The 17,065-nt window shown below is 45.2% G+C and overlaps 1 protein-coding gene across 17 annotated transcripts in view; it reads right to left on the bottom strand.

Moving 5' to 3' along the window:
* LOC135920405 (serine/arginine repetitive matrix protein 2-like) overlaps nucleotides 1-17,065 on the bottom strand; it is a 104,339-nt gene that overhangs the window by 12,540 nt on the left and 74,734 nt on the right. For 3 of the 17 annotated variants that reach the window (XM_065454670.2, XM_065454662.1, XM_065454667.1), the window contains exons 7-55: nucleotides 16,338-16,445; nucleotides 15,215-15,328; nucleotides 15,027-15,140; nucleotides 14,848-14,961; nucleotides 14,236-14,349; nucleotides 14,047-14,160; nucleotides 13,831-13,944; nucleotides 13,617-13,730; nucleotides 13,416-13,529; nucleotides 13,204-13,317; nucleotides 12,996-13,109; nucleotides 12,770-12,883; nucleotides 12,554-12,667; nucleotides 12,339-12,452; nucleotides 12,124-12,237; nucleotides 11,884-11,997; nucleotides 9,081-9,194; nucleotides 8,902-9,015; nucleotides 8,719-8,832; nucleotides 8,540-8,653; nucleotides 8,361-8,474; nucleotides 8,178-8,291; nucleotides 7,999-8,112; nucleotides 7,820-7,933; nucleotides 7,641-7,754; nucleotides 7,462-7,575; nucleotides 7,283-7,396; nucleotides 7,100-7,213; nucleotides 6,919-7,032; nucleotides 6,740-6,853; nucleotides 6,565-6,678; nucleotides 5,799-5,912; nucleotides 5,002-5,115; nucleotides 4,400-4,513; nucleotides 4,220-4,333; nucleotides 3,986-4,060; nucleotides 3,754-3,879; nucleotides 3,581-3,673; nucleotides 3,427-3,510; nucleotides 3,273-3,365; nucleotides 3,127-3,216; nucleotides 2,955-3,044; nucleotides 2,783-2,872; nucleotides 2,585-2,668; nucleotides 2,401-2,496; nucleotides 2,196-2,297; nucleotides 1,953-2,057; nucleotides 1,429-1,605; nucleotides 117-212 (exon numbers count right to left, since the gene is read on the bottom strand). In XM_065454670.2, coding sequence (XP_065310742.1) covers nucleotides 117-212; nucleotides 1,429-1,605; nucleotides 1,953-2,057; nucleotides 2,196-2,297; nucleotides 2,401-2,496; nucleotides 2,585-2,668; nucleotides 2,783-2,872; nucleotides 2,955-3,044; nucleotides 3,127-3,216; nucleotides 3,273-3,365; nucleotides 3,427-3,510; nucleotides 3,581-3,673; nucleotides 3,754-3,879; nucleotides 3,986-4,060; nucleotides 4,220-4,333; nucleotides 4,400-4,513; nucleotides 5,002-5,115; nucleotides 5,799-5,912; nucleotides 6,565-6,678; nucleotides 6,740-6,853; nucleotides 6,919-7,032; nucleotides 7,100-7,213; nucleotides 7,283-7,396; nucleotides 7,462-7,575; nucleotides 7,641-7,754; nucleotides 7,820-7,933; nucleotides 7,999-8,112; nucleotides 8,178-8,291; nucleotides 8,361-8,474; nucleotides 8,540-8,653; nucleotides 8,719-8,832; nucleotides 8,902-9,015; nucleotides 9,081-9,194; nucleotides 11,884-11,997; nucleotides 12,124-12,237; nucleotides 12,339-12,452; nucleotides 12,554-12,667; nucleotides 12,770-12,883; nucleotides 12,996-13,109; nucleotides 13,204-13,317; nucleotides 13,416-13,529; nucleotides 13,617-13,730; nucleotides 13,831-13,944; nucleotides 14,047-14,160; nucleotides 14,236-14,349; nucleotides 14,848-14,961; nucleotides 15,027-15,140; nucleotides 15,215-15,328; nucleotides 16,338-16,445 — 5,385 coding nt within the window. The remainder of the gene's footprint in view (nucleotides 1-116; nucleotides 213-1,428; nucleotides 1,606-1,952; nucleotides 2,058-2,195; nucleotides 2,298-2,400; nucleotides 2,497-2,584; nucleotides 2,669-2,782; nucleotides 2,873-2,954; nucleotides 3,045-3,126; nucleotides 3,217-3,272; nucleotides 3,366-3,426; nucleotides 3,511-3,580; nucleotides 3,674-3,753; nucleotides 3,880-3,985; nucleotides 4,061-4,219; nucleotides 4,334-4,399; nucleotides 4,514-5,001; nucleotides 5,116-5,798; nucleotides 5,913-6,564; nucleotides 6,679-6,739; nucleotides 6,854-6,918; nucleotides 7,033-7,099; nucleotides 7,214-7,282; nucleotides 7,397-7,461; nucleotides 7,576-7,640; nucleotides 7,755-7,819; nucleotides 7,934-7,998; nucleotides 8,113-8,177; nucleotides 8,292-8,360; nucleotides 8,475-8,539; nucleotides 8,654-8,718; nucleotides 8,833-8,901; nucleotides 9,016-9,080; nucleotides 9,195-11,883; nucleotides 11,998-12,123; nucleotides 12,238-12,338; nucleotides 12,453-12,553; nucleotides 12,668-12,769; nucleotides 12,884-12,995; nucleotides 13,110-13,203; nucleotides 13,318-13,415; nucleotides 13,530-13,616; nucleotides 13,731-13,830; nucleotides 13,945-14,046; nucleotides 14,161-14,235; nucleotides 14,350-14,847; nucleotides 14,962-15,026; nucleotides 15,141-15,214; nucleotides 15,329-16,337; nucleotides 16,446-17,065) is intronic. The other 14 variants (XM_065454665.1, XM_065454664.1, XM_065454666.1 and 11 more) reach the window with 14 other exon arrangements.

Here is a 17,065-nt window from a genome sequence, read left to right as displayed (position 1 = left end):
CCGTAAGGACGCATGGTACAGAAACAAGGCAATGGCGATGAGTTGAAATCCTTCAAACAGATTGCAATTTACAAGTGGTGCACGTAGGCCCCTCCGACGTCCACAGGTAACCGTACCAGGTGTTTCGTTCCGTAGTATCGCTGCGAAACCTTTCCTGAAGAGGAGGCTTGCAGCTGAGCGGAACATCACTCGGCTGTTGTCTTCTGCTTCAGCTGCAAATAGGGCAACAATTTAGACGACGTGTGGTCAACTGCACTACAGAAAATGTCGCAACTAACGCTAGACAGCAGTGACACACTGTAAATGACCGCTTCATTTTCCCGACGTTCAACGTGCAATACTGCTGGCGTAGGCCAATACACGTCTTTTAGCTGTATTTACGATAACTTGGTTTGAAATGGGTTGTTTTCAGACAAAGTTGCGCTTATAAATTCCCGTGTTCTTGTGCGTGACTTAGTGTGTGCGCGCACGTATATCTCAAGAAGAATGCGATGAACAACTGGCAACGTTTGGCCATGTGGATGGACACTAAATAAAACAAACTATGCACTTTGCCTATACAAGAAACCAAAATGATTAACTCTGCAATGCCGAAACACAGTTCCGCATCGAGAAAAATAAGAACCCGCTCCCCTGTATTTCTTCTAAACCCGCCGTGGTTGCTCAGTGGCTATGGTGTTAGGTTGCTGAGCACGAGGTCGCGGGATCGAATCCTGGCCACGGCGGCCGCATTTCGATGGGGGCGAAATGCAAAAGCACCCGTGTACTTAGATTTAGGTGCACGTTAAAGAACCCCAGGTGGTCAAAATTTCCGGAGTCCCCCACTACGGCGTGCCTCATAATCAGAAAGTGGCTTTGCACGTAAAACCCCATATATTATTATTATTATTATTGTATTTCTTCTATGGAGAGTCCATTTGCACAAGAAAAAAAAAGAGCAATTAACTGTCAGTTGGGCTATAACATAATTATACTTATACTTAATTATTTAGTATTCGCTTTTCTAGCTATCCGGATCTGAAAACTCTCTCAAGCGTATCGAAAATGGTACTGTATAGTGTGCGTTAAGACTGTGCGTTCCTAGATCAGAATTTTGAAGTACCAAGTCAGCGTAGCCTGCATGATATGTCTAGTATTATAGGCTTAATGATTCTTGATCGTTAAACTAATAAACTGCGGCTCAACAACGAAAGCCACAGGCCCACGTAGGAGGCCAGCCTTTCTTTGTTTGCCCACAGTTGATCACTTAAAGTGTCCATCTAGCTGTGAGTCCTTTGTCTTGTATGTTAGTTGAAGCTCTTGCCAAGCTTGGAAGGTTTTCAGTCACCATTTAGCAACGAACTCGGGCCCGATAGGCTATGCAAATGGATACGTACAAGGTGACTTGACAAACGAATAAATATTGACAGACGCAACGGAGCTACTAACCAGGAGAAACAGCTGTTTCCTGTGTCCAGGACTGATAAAGCTTTGCGAATAAAGACCCTGTTCCGGGTGGTTTCCAGAAGTCAAGTCCCTCTGGAAATCTCGGTGCCAATTTGATGCTTCCTTGAGCATGCCTCCATTCCCGGAAACTCTCCGGGGACACTTGAATTCTGGACGAGTCTGTGGTGTGAAGTCGGGTAATGTAAAAGTACAACGCAGATTGCACGTATTCTTTATGGCAATAAATATAGGATGCGAAAGTAAGCAACGAATGCAAGGATAAATTCCTGAAGAGTTATTAAAGTAATATACTGTTCACTTTCTTCTGAGCAGATAAACGCGAGAGTATGCCGTCTATACTGTCAATCATTGCACCGCTAAGTACATTGTGAAATTCACGAAGCATATTGGCAAAGTCATGTAGTTCTCACGAACCTAATTCAAGTTTCTGATGAACTGTATGCAAATTGCAGTGTAATTTCTTTTTTCACATAGCCGGGTGAAAGGCAACGTTTAAACGCACTGACCAGTAGGAGTTCGTACAAACGTCCTGTCCCGGGCTGACACACTGTCCATCGTTTCGTCGTCTTCGAACATACCACTTTCGTCGCTCGTTGTAAACGCAGCAGGTTCTAAATTGAAATTGCGAAAAAGAGCGCAGGTTAGACTCATGGCGGAGAGAGCACATCGTGGCGTACGTTTAAGAAATGCGAACGCCTTAACAAATCGGAGTTATAAAAAGGAGTGATATTTTTTTTCACCGCCATTACCGAGACTCTTCCCCAAGTATTCACCCGAGTACCGCTCCTTGCGAAAACTCGAAGAGGAAGATGCAGTTATATGAGTCTCGGACTTCGACACGTTGTCCTTTTCTGCGGGCGAAACCACGTGATGAGTGTCGAAGTACTCTCATCATAAGTGTATAATTACTGACAAGTTTCTGCGGCCTATGCCCGAGGCATGCACTGCACCTACCATCGATGTCGTCGATTCCGCTTTGTGCAATTCGAAGCGACCTACTCCGCCCTAATCGTCGCTCCGAAGGCCTAGCTCTTTTATCTGGCTCTTGTGCTGAGAAAAAAGAAATCGCGTAAATGGTTTTCAGCGGTCGCTGCGAAAGGCAGCGAGAGTTGAATATTCGAACTTCTACACTGCGTACCTTCGATGTCGTCTTTCCTTGCTCGTGCTACAATCAATGAGTGACTTCGCCTAGTCAGTTCGTCGGTGGACCTGGCTCGCTTATCTATATATGTGCAACAAAAAATAACACTGCATAAGTACTGGCAAAATAGGAAACACGGTGCTTCCAGAGGAAAGAATTGCGTACTCGGTGTTCAATACGCTGTGTATCGCATACCTGGTGCCTCGTCCACCTCTTTTCGGATGACTCGAAGTGACCGACTCCTTCGAGGTATAGTTCCCGCTTGACTAGCAGCGCCGACCCGTTCTTAAAGGTAACACAGTAACAGTTACAACGCGGAGATAATTAAGCGGCAATACCACTTTGACAAGTTCCCCCCCCCCCATACCTCGCTCTTCGTCTACTTTTCTTTCCACTACACGAGTGGTAGTCTTCTGCGTTGCGGGCGCCTTAGCCACTTTAGATGTCCGAGACATTTCTTCGGAAGAGAGATTGCAGAAAAAATATCAAGTCCAAATGCATGGCACGTAACGTTGAAAACGCGACGGTGCATCGTATACCTTCAGTGCCGTCCAGCTTTTTCCGGAGAGATCGAAGGAAGCCACTTTTCTTCGTCCCGACTCTCGAAGACGCTGCCTCTCTTTCGGCCGCTGCGTGGTGTTTCGACACTATTGAAACGGGCAATGTCGGCAAGCGCTTCGCTAACCTTTTGAGTCAATTTTTTTCTTCGTAGCGTCTTCTGGTTCGCTCCGGTCAGTCGTCATTTCGGAAACGACGATTTTCACCTGCGGTGGCTCTCCTGGGCAAATGCGATCGTATTACCACTTGTGATTTGTTCAAGGGAGACGGACGACCCCTACCTTCGACTACAGCTGCTTGTTTGCGAATGACCCTAAACGAACGGCGCTCCTTTACTGTTTCCTGCGAGCTTTTAGCGAGGGTTTCTGTGATAAAAAATTGAAATCCGCGTTTATAGAAAGTTTATTTATAGTTCTACAATCCAGAGACACGTACCATCAATGCCGAATTCGGATTGTCGAGTCAATCGAGACGATCTGCTTCGTGTCATAGTTTTCGGGGATACTGACGTCTCCTCTTTTGTTTTTTCTATTCGTAAAAAGTGTTATTAGGCACAAATCACTGCGAAATCACACCGCGAAGTACTTATATTGTTCCAAAGTTCATACCTTTCCCATTTTTGGCGCCAGTGTCCCTTTGCCGAGTTCCACTCAGCGAGCGACTTCGTTTGATCGTCTGCTCCGAACCTTTAATATCGCGCTCTGTTGAACAGAAATGCGCGTTCTTTTTAGTCACTGCGTCGAGAGAAAATTTCAAGTTTTTTAACTTTGTCTACACTATACCTCGCGTTTGCTCACGCGAAAAGACAGTATTTCCTAATATTAAAAAAATACCACGTACCACCAGCATCTGTCGTCCTCGCAATTCGGAATGAACTGCTTCTTATGCTCGCTGTTTCATGAAGCGATGCCACTGCTTAAGATATAAACAAAACGAAAGCTTTAGTGGTCGGTAGCGCATTGAATAACTGTATTTTATTAGCCACCTGACAAAATTGTTGGAACCGTCATGATCAGTTAATTTTCAACAAAATCGCTGCATTCCTCAGGAATCCTAAATTTTTTTCTGTCTCACCCCGTTTGTCTTCGAGGTCGTGAGACTTTGATCTTCTCGGGCTTCTTGATTTACTTCTTGGTGGCAATCCGAATAGAGCAGGATTGCCTTTGTCGGGATCGTAGGTACCCGGTGCTAAAATAACAAAAAAACATAAGAATGAGTTCTAAAGGGTGCTGAGATTTCTCGCACAGTTCTAACCTGGAAACGTTACGTTGTCGGGTAGCCGTTCCTTGAGTCTCGAACGAATGGTGAAGCGTGGTGACTTTGGATAAATTAGTTCGTTCGCTTTATCGGGGTCGTACTCTCCTGGTGCTGCCAAACGACAAGAACAGGTGTTACACCTCTTAAAGAAAAATGTTACTCGCACTTATATGCATTTCTATTTAGCAACGCAGAGTGGCAGAAACTGTCTGTCGCCCTGTGTGACATGTTTTGCTAACAAAACGCACGACGACCAAGAAGACGCGTGATACGGGACAATCGTTATATGTAACGCTTGATACCTTTCTACTAGAGTTCAGTTTTTGTACTCCAGTAACGTTATGTTTCGTGTCTTGTAAGCTGTTAATAAATGACAGGGTCATACCTGACTCGGTTTTTAGCCTACCTGGAAAGTAGTGCCTTTCCGGTGAACCTTCAGGCAGCCGTTCGCCGAAACTGAATTGTGGCATTGAACTATAGACAATCCTAGCTGACTGAGAGTCATCGTAACTGCATGGCGCTAGATGGAAGCAGTGGTTGCGTGTCGTCAGTGCAACGAGCGTCTGAGACAAAACAGTGCCAGTATGGAGCTCACTAACCTGGGAAACCGTAGCTGTATGGCTTGGAAGGTCTTAGCCTGAAGCCGAATGTGAATTTTGGGGACCTCGCCTTCACGAAGCTTACGCCTTTGCCAGGGCTGTAGTCCGACGGTGCTAAACAGCAGGACAAAGATAAGTAAGAGTTCTCACCTTCGTCCTGAGGTGCACACTTCAATGGCGTAAAGATTCCCCCGTAAGTATACCCGAAGTCTCGCGTTCCATATAGCCACACGCTGCATAATAACATTTTGCTAGTTGGACATTGTTAAATAATTAGGAACAGCTTTTTCTGTCTTACGGTGCGTATTGAAAAAATCTATTTTTCCGTAATTTTTTTCGGTGCTAAACATGATAAATTCGTTGCTATTATGAAGTTGAGTTTACGTGCACGTTGTGATGAGCTTTATTTCAATGTGCCACATGCAGATGAATAGGCCACCATGCTTAGCATGTCGCACTGCATGGAAGAGCCAACGCTACGCAGTCTGAATTTTTTTCAGTATCCACTGAGGAACCTCCATTGCGACGACGTTCTACAAAATTATGTGACACGTACAGGATGCCACAGTGGTTGCTTTTAGTTGTTGAGGATGAAATGTTGACGTAGCATTATTCCAGAGCAGTTACGTTGAGCGTTGGGGGTCAGTGACGTTCACCTGAAATTTTCGCTACGGACAATTTAGCGCTATGTTGCCTATATGTGATGCTCTGCAAAACCTTAATACGTACATTTTACGACACTGCAAGAAGAAAACTTAGATTACATAATAAACAATAGATATTAAAGCTGAACGAACCAGGAAAGTCGATGTTGTCCGGGGGCTTGTCCTTCAATTTCATTCCTAGGCTAAATTTAGGAGACCCAGGATAAAGCGTGCCTTCGCTTCTTGAAATGTTGTAGTCTCCAGGGGCTGTTCAAGGGTGAAGCGACAATTTCCATCAGTCGCGGTTCGTGCCAGCAGCAAGAGGTGTCAGAACCCTACCTGGGAAGCTTATATAATCTGGCGCTGGGTGAGGAAGCTTAAAACCTATCGTATACCGGGGCGTGGAGCCATAAACAACTGTGTTCCCTTTTGAAATGTCGTAGTCGCAAGGAGCTAGCATAAGGAACACGCTGATTTGACAGCGCTTTCCTGAAGGGCCTAAGAACGTTTTTGTGATCTCGATACGCTCACGCAGCTTTTCAAGTCTCAGTGAAACCATTTTCTCACAGTTCGCCAAGGTTTACCAGTAGCCTACCCCTTAGCTCGTAATTAGAGCACCACTGCAAGAACAAAAAAAAACTTGGTTTATATAAATACTGTTTAAAAGAGTCGTTGTGCATAGCACCAACTTTGTCAATGGTTCAAATAACGAGAGCAAAATATTTTCGAGCTAAAACTCGTGCTTCTTCCAGAAAGACGCGACACTGCACGAGGAAAATATTTCGACGAGGAAATCCTTCCAATCTTTCCATGTTTTCCTGGAGTGCTCGAAATGAATGTACATTAATTTTGGTGCACTACTTAACATTGCTCCACAAATTCATTTCCTGATGACAGCAATTGAGTGTCGCTTACTAACCAGGAAATTCCAATGAATCTGGAGGCATTTCTTTCAATCTGATGCCGAAGATGTGTTCAGGGGAATGGCTTCGCACCATCCGGTCAGCCTTTTCAACGCAGTACTCGGCAGGACCTGGGGACACAGCAGCAGACTTCAGCACTGCATTTCAGACTGGCTTATTGCGCCTACTGACCAGGATAATCAAAGGAGTCCGGCCTTCTTTCTTTTAATTTCACGCCGATGCTGTGCTCAGGAGAGTGGCTGCGCACAATTCCGTCCGCTCGGTCGACGTTGTATTTTGCAGGACCTAACAAGGCAGCGTCAAATTCAATGAGAATTCTAGTTCAAGAAAACCTAATAAATTTAACTGACCAGGATAATCCAAAGAGTCGGGTCTTCTTTCTTTTAACTTGGCACCGATTTTATACTCTGGAGAGTGGCTTCGTGCAACTCTATCGGCTCTTTCTATGTTGTACTCTCCAGGACCTAAATACACAACAACAGTCAGTGAATGTCCTGCTTCACTATAGCCAAGTTTGAAAAATGAACTGACCAGGGTAGTCCAATGAATCCGGTCTCATCTCCTTTAACTTGACACCAATTTTATACTCTGGAGAGTGACTGCGTGCCACCCGATTAGCTCTTTCTATGTTGTACTCTCCAGGACCTAAAGACAGAGCAATAGAGTCAGCGAATGCCCTGCTTCACTATAGTCAAGTTTGTAAGATGGACTGACCGGGATAATCCAATGAATCCAGTCTCCTCTCCTTTAACTTGGTCCCGATTTTATACTCTGGAGAGTGGCTGCGTGTAACTCTATCGGCTCTTTCTATGTTGTACTCTCCAGGACCTAAAGGCACAACAACAGAGACAGTGACTGCCCTGCTTCACTATAGCCTTGTGATATGAACTGACCAGGGTAATCCAATGAGTCCGGTGTCCTCTCTTTTAACTTGGCACCGATTTTATACTCTGGAGAGTGGCTTCGTGCCACTCTATCGGCTCTTTCTACGTTGTACTCTCCAGGACCTAAAGGCACAACAACAGAGACAGTGAATGCCCTGCTTCGCTATAGCCTTGTGATATGGACTGACCAGGGTAATCCAATGAGTCCGGTGTCCTCTCTTTTAACTTGGCACCAATTTTATACTCTGGAGAGTGGCTTCGTGCCACTCTATCGGCTCTTTCTACGTTGTACTCTCCAGGACCTAAAGGCACAACAACAGAGACAGTGAATGCCCTGCTTCGCTATAGCCTTGTGATATGGACTGACCAGGGTAATCCAATGAATCCGGTGTCTTCTCCTTTAACTTGGCGCCGATTTTATATTCTGGAGAGTGGCTTCGTGCAACTCTATCGGCTCTTTCTATGTTGTACTCTCCAGGACCTAAAGGGACAACAACAGAGACAGTGAATGCCCTGCTTCACTATAGTCTTGTAAGATGGACTGACCAGGGTAATCCAACGAGTCCAGTCTCCTCTCTTTTAACTTGGCACCGATTTTATACTCTGGAGAGTGGCTTCGTGCAACTCTATCGGCTCTTTCTATGTTGTACTCTCCAGGACCTAAATACACAACAACAGAGTCAGTGAATGCCCTGCTTCACTATAGCCTTGTGATATGGACTGACCAGGGTAGTCCAATGAATCCGGTCTCATCTCCTTTAACTTGACACCAATTTTATACTCTGGGGAGTGGCTGCGTGCCACTCGATCAGCTCTTTCTATGTTGTACTCTCCAGGACCTAAAGACAGAGCAATAGAGTCAGTGAATGCCCTGCTTCACTATAGTCAAGTTTGTAAGATAGACTGACCAGGATAATCCAATGAATCCAGTCTCCTCTCCTTTAACTTGGTCCCGATTTTATACTCTGGAGGGTGGCTGCGTGCAACTCTATCACCTCTTTCTATGTTGTACTCTCCAGGACCTAAAGGCACAGCAACAGAGACAGTGAATGCCCTGCTTCAATATAGCCTTGTGATATGGACTGACCAGGGTAATCCAATGAATCCCGTGTCCTCTCCTTTAACTTGGCGCCGATTTTATATTCTGGAGAGTGGCTTCGTACAACTCTATCGGCTCTTTCTATGTTGTACTCTCCAGGACCTAAATACACAACAACAGAGTCAGTGAATGCCCTGCTTCACTATAGCCTTGTGATATGGACTGACCAGGGTAGTCCAATGAATCCGGTCTCATCTCCTTTAACTTAACACCAATTTTATACTCTGGGGAGTGGCTGCGTGCCACTCGATCAGCTCTTTCTATGTTGTACTCTCCAGGACCTAAAGACAGAGCAATAGAGTCAGTGAATGCCCTGCTTCACTATAGTCAAGTTTGTAAGATAGACTGACCAGGATAATCCAATGAATCCAGTCTCCTCTCCTTTAACTTGGTCCCGATTTTATACTCTGGAGGGTGGCTGCGTGCAACTCTATCACCTCTTTCTATGTTGTACTCTCCAGGACCTAAAGGCACAGCAACAGAGACAGTGAATGCCCTGCTTCAATATAGCCTTGTGATATGGACTGACCAGGGTAATCCAATGAATCCCGTGTCCTCTCCTTTAACTTGGCGCCGATTTTATATTCTGGAGAGTGGCTTCGTACAACTCTATCGGCTCTTTCTATGTTGTACTCTCCAGGACCTAAAGGCACAACAACAGAAACAGTGAATGCCCTGCTTCACTATAGCCTTGTAGGATGGTCTGACCAGGGTAATCCAGAGAATCCAGCCTCCTCTCTTTTAACTTGGCACCGATTTTATACTCTGGAGAGTGGCTGCGTGCAACTCTATCGGCTCTTTCTATGTTGGACTATCCAGGACCTAAATACACAGCAACAGAGTCAGTGAATATCCGGCTTCACTATAGCCAAGTTTGTAAGATGAACTGACCAGGGTAATCCAATGAATCCGGCTTTCTTTCGCCTAACCTGACGCCGAATGTATGCTCAGGAAAATGAGTGCCGTCAACTAGGTCTGCCTTTTCGATGTTGTATTCTCCAGGACCTGAGGAAACAGCAATACATTCGGTGAGAGTCGTGTTTCCCTACAGGCAAGTGATACCAACTGACCAGGGTACTCGAAATATTCTGGCCTTCTTTCTCATAATTTAATGCCAATCTGGTGCACAGGAAAGCGAGTACGCAAGACCCAGTCCGCGTTTTCGACGTTGTACACTCCTGGACCTATAGAGAGAGCAACATATTCTTTTAATGAGGTCTTTCATGAGGTTCTAGTTCGACTAACCAGGATAATCGAATGAGTCTGGTTCCCTTTCTTTCAATCTGATGCCGATCCTGTGCTCAAGAGAGTGACTGTAGACAACATAATCTGCTTTTTCAGCGTTGTACGCTCCTGAACCTGAAGAGGAAACAGAAAAGTCGTTGAACGTACTCCGGCACATTAACCAAATGAACTCCACTAACCAGGATAAACTAATGAATCCGCCTTTTTTTTTCTCTTAACTTGGTGCTGATGCTGTATTGCGAAGGCCTTTCACGGGTCCCAAGATTGGCCTTCCCGATCTGCTAATGCCCGGGACCTAAAATTAACAATCATGAGCTTCTTTTAACACCAGCAGAGATGGTTACGCGCCACTAACCTAGGAATTCCAATGAATCCTGCGGTTTATCCTTCAGTTGAACGCCTAGCTGATTCTAGACTGATCTAATCTGTACCACTTCATCCGCCTTATCCACATCATATTGACCTGGTCTTATGGCTATGATTCGGGTGTCAGCGTCGATAAATAAAGTAATAATGCAAAGAAACACAAGTATGGCCAAACTTTACATCAGAGCACGAGCTGCCGCTACCAATTAGCAGGAAAGCCTGTCAGTTTTGGTACCCTGTGCTTATACGTGATGTCTTTCAAATGCTGCGGCGGGTGCCTTGTAAAGCTCTCCGCCTTTTTCACACCGTATTTTCCCGGACTTGAACGCATCACTCGAATGCCGTGTCATTAGCAAAGTAGTAAAACAAAATCTACCATACGTGTACAGTAGAGTCTGTCTTACGCAAAAAACTTACGGCGTGGACATGGCTAGTCCTGCAGTTCTGGCAGTTTATTCTTCAGCTTGATCCCTATTAAGTATCTTGATACCTATTTTGTAAAGCGGTGTTCTATACGTCTTATTCAGCCCACTGAGCCCCGATTGTAGTATCCTGTACCTGCGAAAGTTGCTCCTAGTCTTAGCGTCAATGTAAAGAAAAAAAATAGCTTATAGGAAACGTGCAGGAAATTCAAAACAGCCAATGCGACAGACCAGGATAGTTTTCCTATTTCGGCCGTTTGTCTTTTAGCTTGAAAGCAGTGCGGTACTGTGGAGAGCGGCTTCTTGCAACACGGTCTGCCTTATCTACATTGTATTCCGCGGGGCCTAAGAAAGTCGTCGAGTGTCAACACCAGTCGGTAAAGGTAGGGCATGAAGGGCTGCAAGAAATAAGCTATTAACCCGTCAACTACCCAGCCCGAGCTGAACTCGCCCAAGTTGTTTTTGCCGACATCGCTAAGGAAGAACAGTAATTGGTCAGGCTCCTTCTTCTCTCGTCTGAGACCAGCCACTCTCGGCGTGCGTGTAAGCTAGAGTTTCGGGATTTGAGCGCGTTCGTCGAAGTCATCGGTTCCTTTCGTTATCATCTGCTCAGGTAACTGCGCTCGAACCTAGCACATGGGCTTTATGGATGAACCTTACACATACTCCTCTTTTTCAGAGCATACGTCTTTCATTGATAATTTGGGTGGATATAAGAGATAAATTGAACATTTAACATATACCTTAAGACACTGAATATAATATGCAAGAATTTGTAGGAATAGAAGAAATTGGTTAGTATTGTATAAGCTTTTGCAAGAAATCTTCGGAGTTAAATGGAAAGCTTACTTTCACCAACAAGCGTACCCTTCAATCTTATAGTGTAGTTTTATTTAAATTTGAGTAAACAGAGTGGGCCAGCGAGCGCCTTTTAGTAAAAGGATCTCTCCTAAGTTGGATATTCTATCTGATTATAACGTTATCTTATCAGAAATTTAATGCAGAGGAGTAATACAGCGGCAGTATGAAATGCTGTCTTGACGTTTATGATAGAATATGACAGACCTAATACTCGACTGATTCCGGTGCTCTGTCCTTCAGTTTGACTTCAATGCGATGCTGAGGTGAGGAGGTTCTTGTGACACGATCGGCTTTATCGACGTTGAATTCTCCTGGCCTAGTCATATCGGCTTGCATTTAGCATAGCATGACAGTAACGACTCAGCACATCGATAAGCGAAAGTGAAGGAATATGGTTTTATCGTTGAAGGAAAAGGGTCTTATGCAAACGCAACTAACCGGGGAAATCGTGTGATTCCGGTGACCTGTCCTTTAGCTTGATTCCGATTCGGTGCTGGGGGGATCGACTTCTTGTGACGTCATTTGCTGTATCCACGTTGTATTCCCCTGGGCCTAGACATGTGGACTTGTGTTTAGCACGGTATGACAGTAACGAATGAGTACACCGCGGCATATGAAAATGAAGAAATAGAAGTTTTATGGTCGAAGGAAAATGGTTCTTATGCAAATGCAACTAACCGGGGAAATCGTGTGATTCCGGTGACCTGTCCTTTAGCTTGATTCCGATTCGGTGCTGGGGGGATCGGCTTCTTGTGACGTCATTTGCTCTAGCCACGTTGTATTCACCGGGACCTAAGAACGTCGGTATTTAATATAAAAACTAGAGCCTAATAATTTTAATTTCACAGAGAATTCTTTTAGTAAGGAAAAAAACAAGAGATGTACCAACACACCAGGATACTGCACAGATTCTGGTGGCCTATCCTTTAGCTTGAGGCCAATGTGGGGCTCTGGCGGGCGATTTCTCGTAACGGGGTCTGCTCTGTCCACGTTGTATTCTCCCGGACCTATATTTTTTATTTTGTTTGCATTATTCATCTGCTATCAGGCTTCAATAGAGGCCGACAGCGAAATTAAGGCAAATTTCATTATTGTAATCGGGACCAACCAGGATAATGCAGATATTCCGGTGACTTTTCTTTCAGCTTCGCGCCAATTCTGTGTTGCGGAGAACGAGTTCTTGTCGCCTGGTCTGCTCTTTCCACATCGTATTTCCCTGGGCCTAGAAATAAAATCCCACTGTAGCCGGGGTCAGCAGCAACAAGAGACTATACATGAAACAATAATAAGCAGAGCAAGTTCTAAATAATTAAACGCGACCAACCCGGATATCCCAGAGACTCCGGTGGCTTGAGTTTAAGCTTGACTCCAATCTTGTGTTGTGGTGAGCGACTTCTAGTCATGTGGTCCGCTTTGTCCACAAAGTATTTTCCTGGCCCTGAAAACGCAGTCGTGAGTGAATTTTTATCGCTACTGTGCGGTGATGAAAAGTAATAAGAATCGAGCAAACATTGGTGCTCTAAATAGAACTAAGTAACTTAGGCACTGACCCGGATAATCAAGAGATTCCAGGGGCCTGTCTTTAAGTTTCACGCCTATGTGGTGTTGCGGTGAGCGACTTCTCGTCACGTGATCAGCTCTCTCGACATTGTATTCACCAGGTCCTGGGAGCGTGATTTCAATTTAGCGATGATGAACATGGGTGTTCCATAGCAAGAAATGTACTTTAATTCTCGCAATTCATTAAAAGCAACTGACCTGGATAGTCTAGAGACTCTGGTGGCTTGTCTATTATTTTGACGCCGATTCTGTGCTGTGGTGACCGACTTCTTGTCACATTGTCCGCTCTGTCCACATTGTATTCCCCTGGACCTAAGGATGTCGCCATACTTCAGTAATAAGTGGCAAGAAGGTAGTCAATTAAAAGTACGAAATAATGAATGGATGCAAAGTAATTGAAAGTGACCGACCGGGGAAGTCAAGCGACTCGGGTGACCTTTCTTTTAACTTGCAGGCAATCTGGTGTTGCGGGGAGCGGCTTCTCGTCACGTGGTCTGCTTTGTCGGCATCGTATTCGCCAGGCCCTAAGGATAGCATTCCACCTTTTTCTAACAATGATCCTAAAGAATACCGCGCACATTTCTTTACAGAATTTGGTAATCGTCACTGACCAGGATATTGCAGAGAATCTGGGGACTTGTCTCTTATCTTGATTCCAAAGCAGTGTTGCGGTGAACGGCTTCTAGTCACATGGTCTGCTCGGTCGGCATTGTATTCGCCCGGACCTAAAGCGATTGTTTACCTATTGTCAATAACGAACGTGAATGGCAACACAAATGTAAAAACAACGCACGTTCGTTCAAACAGCTATTAAATGTAACTGACCCGGGTATTTCAGAGACTCCGGAGGCTTGTCTTTTAACTTGGCGCCAATGCAGTGTTGTGGCGACCGACTCCTTGTCACGTGATCCGCTTTGTCAACATCGTATTCACCGGGGCCTGAGGGCGTTATTCAATTCAGAGACGTAATGAACATTAGCAGACCAAAAAATAAAGTTTTGGTGGTGCACAGCGTCTCTCAACCATGGTGTTTCGACTGACCCGGGTAGTGCAGAGATTCCGGCGGCCTGTCTGCTATTTTGACAGCGATTCTGTGCTGTGGAGAGCGGCTTCTGGTCACCTGGTCAGCCCTTTCTGAGTGGTACTCGCTTGGCCCTACAAAACGGACGTCAGAACTTGCACGACATAAGACACGCGAATAACGCGAATTGGTGTCGATGGTATACTAACCGGGGTAGTCAAAGTGTTCGGGCGGCTTTTCTTTTAACTTTGACCCTATGTGGTACTCTGGCGACCTAGTGCGCACCACCCGGTCTGCTTTGTCCGGATTGTACTCTCCTGGACCTGAAAATGGCATACGTGCTTGCATACAACGCTTCTGTGGAGATAACTTGCATGTGGTACGTTTGAATGCTATTGGAAGATTGAATGATTCATTGTATTTTCACTTTGACATGTCAGCGGCACGAAGATCATGCGGTCTAGTTATATCGCTTTAAACTTTGTACTATGTGGCTCAATATTTCTTATTTGGTTGATAAGCACACAAGAAACGGCAACGTAAAGTGGTTGTACATTGCGTTTTTAAATTCCAATCCAGCTATATCATCATTGAACAAAGTGTGACGTGCGTTTCATGTGCATAACAAAAATCGGCAGTTGCCCTTATATCAGTGGGCTTCGTCACGCTTGTTCGTCAGCAAATGTAATACTCGGCAGAACTGGTTGGAATTCGGTGTGACGCTGCTTGAAAATTAGCTTTATTCCCCTACTTGATTCGTTAGCAAAACATGCGCCTTCACACGACCAAGACGAATCAAACACCCTGAGGTGATGACGCACCTGGGAACTTGAGTGAATCCGGGGGCTTATCTTTGATCTTAAGCCCGAAGCTGTACTGCGGGGCCCGATAAGCCGCCGTAATCTTTCCTTTGCTTAAGTCGTAGTCCGTTGGGCCTGCGAGCGTTCGCGTTGTGCACACTGCCAAAAGGCCAAAAGTACCAAAATACTAATCTACAAACCGGGAAAGTCGATCGACTCCACAGCTTCGCGTTCGAGCCTCTCGGCCAGGCTGAACTGTGGGGCTCGTGAGAAGACTGCCGAGTCTGCCTTGGAGGCGCCGTAGTCTCCTGGAGCTGAACATGTACGCTTTGCGTCACTGAAAATGGCCGTTGCGAGCGCGGGGACGAAGAATGCGCATTGAACGAACCGGGAAACTCAGCGCTGTCTGGTGGCCTTTCCATCAGTCTGTGCGCCATCGTGCGCTCTTGCGATCTGGTGTACACAGCACCATCAGCTCGCGTTATGTCGTAAGCCCCAGGCGCTGCGTGGTCGGCACGTGTGGAAGATAAGACCCCCGAGTCCTTGACAAAACTTCAATAACCGTTTAGCTGTCACACACCATGAAACTTCTAAAGGGCTGTTGCTTTTGTTTTCGTGTGTGATGCATAATTAATACCAGCGAGTTATAGCAAAAATTACGGGTAGGAACACTGGCACTGTTGTCTTTTTCAGCTGCAAGTATGCCGGTTCAGCCATCATTTAATGATGGGCAGTAAATGGATATAAACTTTTTCGTTCTAGCATCAAACGGCCTTTCGGATTTGAAAATTGGTCATTCGCAATAAATTATTGCGGTATGATGCAGCAATTAGCAGTAAGTTTGCCTGTAAGCAGAAGCCTACCGCATTGAAGAGTTTAGGAAAATATTATTGCTTCCTTAAGAAGGCAAAGCATAATGGACAATGCCTCAAGAACTTCGAAAGTCACGAAAATCACGAAGATTAGACAAACCCATGTACCACGCATCATTCCAATGGTGTACCTGAACATCCGTAGCACCGGTTTCCTCTAGTGATATTAAGGAAACTTAAAGTTTCATGGCCATCTTACAGTCCCGAAAGTGTGCTCATGTTTGGCCCAAATTTCTAACTCAATTGGGCAATTATCTCCTTTTTCATGCCTTTCGCGGCAGGCAGGGCTCATTGCCACAGAATGAACACAGCTACTTCGTTTCTTGTTTCTGTCTTATCTTGTTTTTCTGGCTTACTGCAAATCGATTCTCCTTAGCTATAATTCAATGTTAGTTATGCCACTAAGACTGCAATTCATTTTTTTCTTTTCTACAGTATAACACCTATGTGCAACGTCTAGAAAAGCAGAGAACTAAACGAAAGCAGCCTTTTATGCACGTTTCAGACACGTTATTTAGCTCACTTCATGCAAGTGCTTCCGTGCGGATCAACGAATTTCAAAATTACCGAGGTGCAGGAGTGCGCAGTGCGTAGTACCAAAGGTGCCGAAGTCAATCGGTGACAAAATTTCTCACGAACCAGGGAAGTCTTCTGTTTTCGATTCCTTCAAGCGCCTGCCGAAAGAATACTCCGGTGGTCTGGTGCGAGAGCTGTCGTACACCTTTCTACTTTCGTACGATCCAGGACCTGGCAGGAGAAATTCACCAGGACGAGTTTTCTAAGGCATGTAAAAAGTGCATCTTCATGAGCATGCCTTAGTTCCCTCCCAACATTCTCAAAAAATACCTAGCTTGAGATTTTTGTACAGGTCCGCAAATTCAAGTCCTTGCTTTAGCTCCTTCAGATTGCAGGTAAAGGCAAACGCTGGTGACTTCACAAAAGTGATACTCTCTGCCTTTGATGTTTCGTAATCTCCAGGTGCTAAAAAATTGGAACTTTACATAAATTCTTCACTGACGCTCATTTTAAGTCATGTAGCAAGCGTCCTCAGACACGCACTAACCGGGGTATTGAAAAATTTCTCGATCACGAAGCATCCCCCTTCGGCGTATCGAGTAGCTCGGTGATTTCGGATACACGGTACGGTTAACTTTTTCTGGTCTGTATTCACAAGGAGCTGGAATACAGCAACACAGGCCCGCCATGCTTCCTCATTCCTTAGAAAACTGTCCTTAACATTTTCAGTTTCTCATTACTTTTTTCTGGTCTGGCCACCAGTCAGTTTCTGGCCACCAGTCAAACAAAAATAATTATTTTCAGCAGGTTTGTTCTCGAATGCACATGTCAATTGTGGCTGAAAGCAGCCC

The sequence above is a fragment of the Dermacentor albipictus genome, chromosome 10 (genome assembly GCF_038994185.2).
Source record: "Dermacentor albipictus isolate Rhodes 1998 colony chromosome 10, USDA_Dalb.pri_finalv2, whole genome shotgun sequence".
Classification (NCBI taxonomy): domain Eukaryota; kingdom Metazoa; phylum Arthropoda; class Arachnida; order Ixodida; family Ixodidae; genus Dermacentor; species Dermacentor albipictus.
This window is presented reverse-complemented; position numbering and strand designations above follow the sequence as displayed.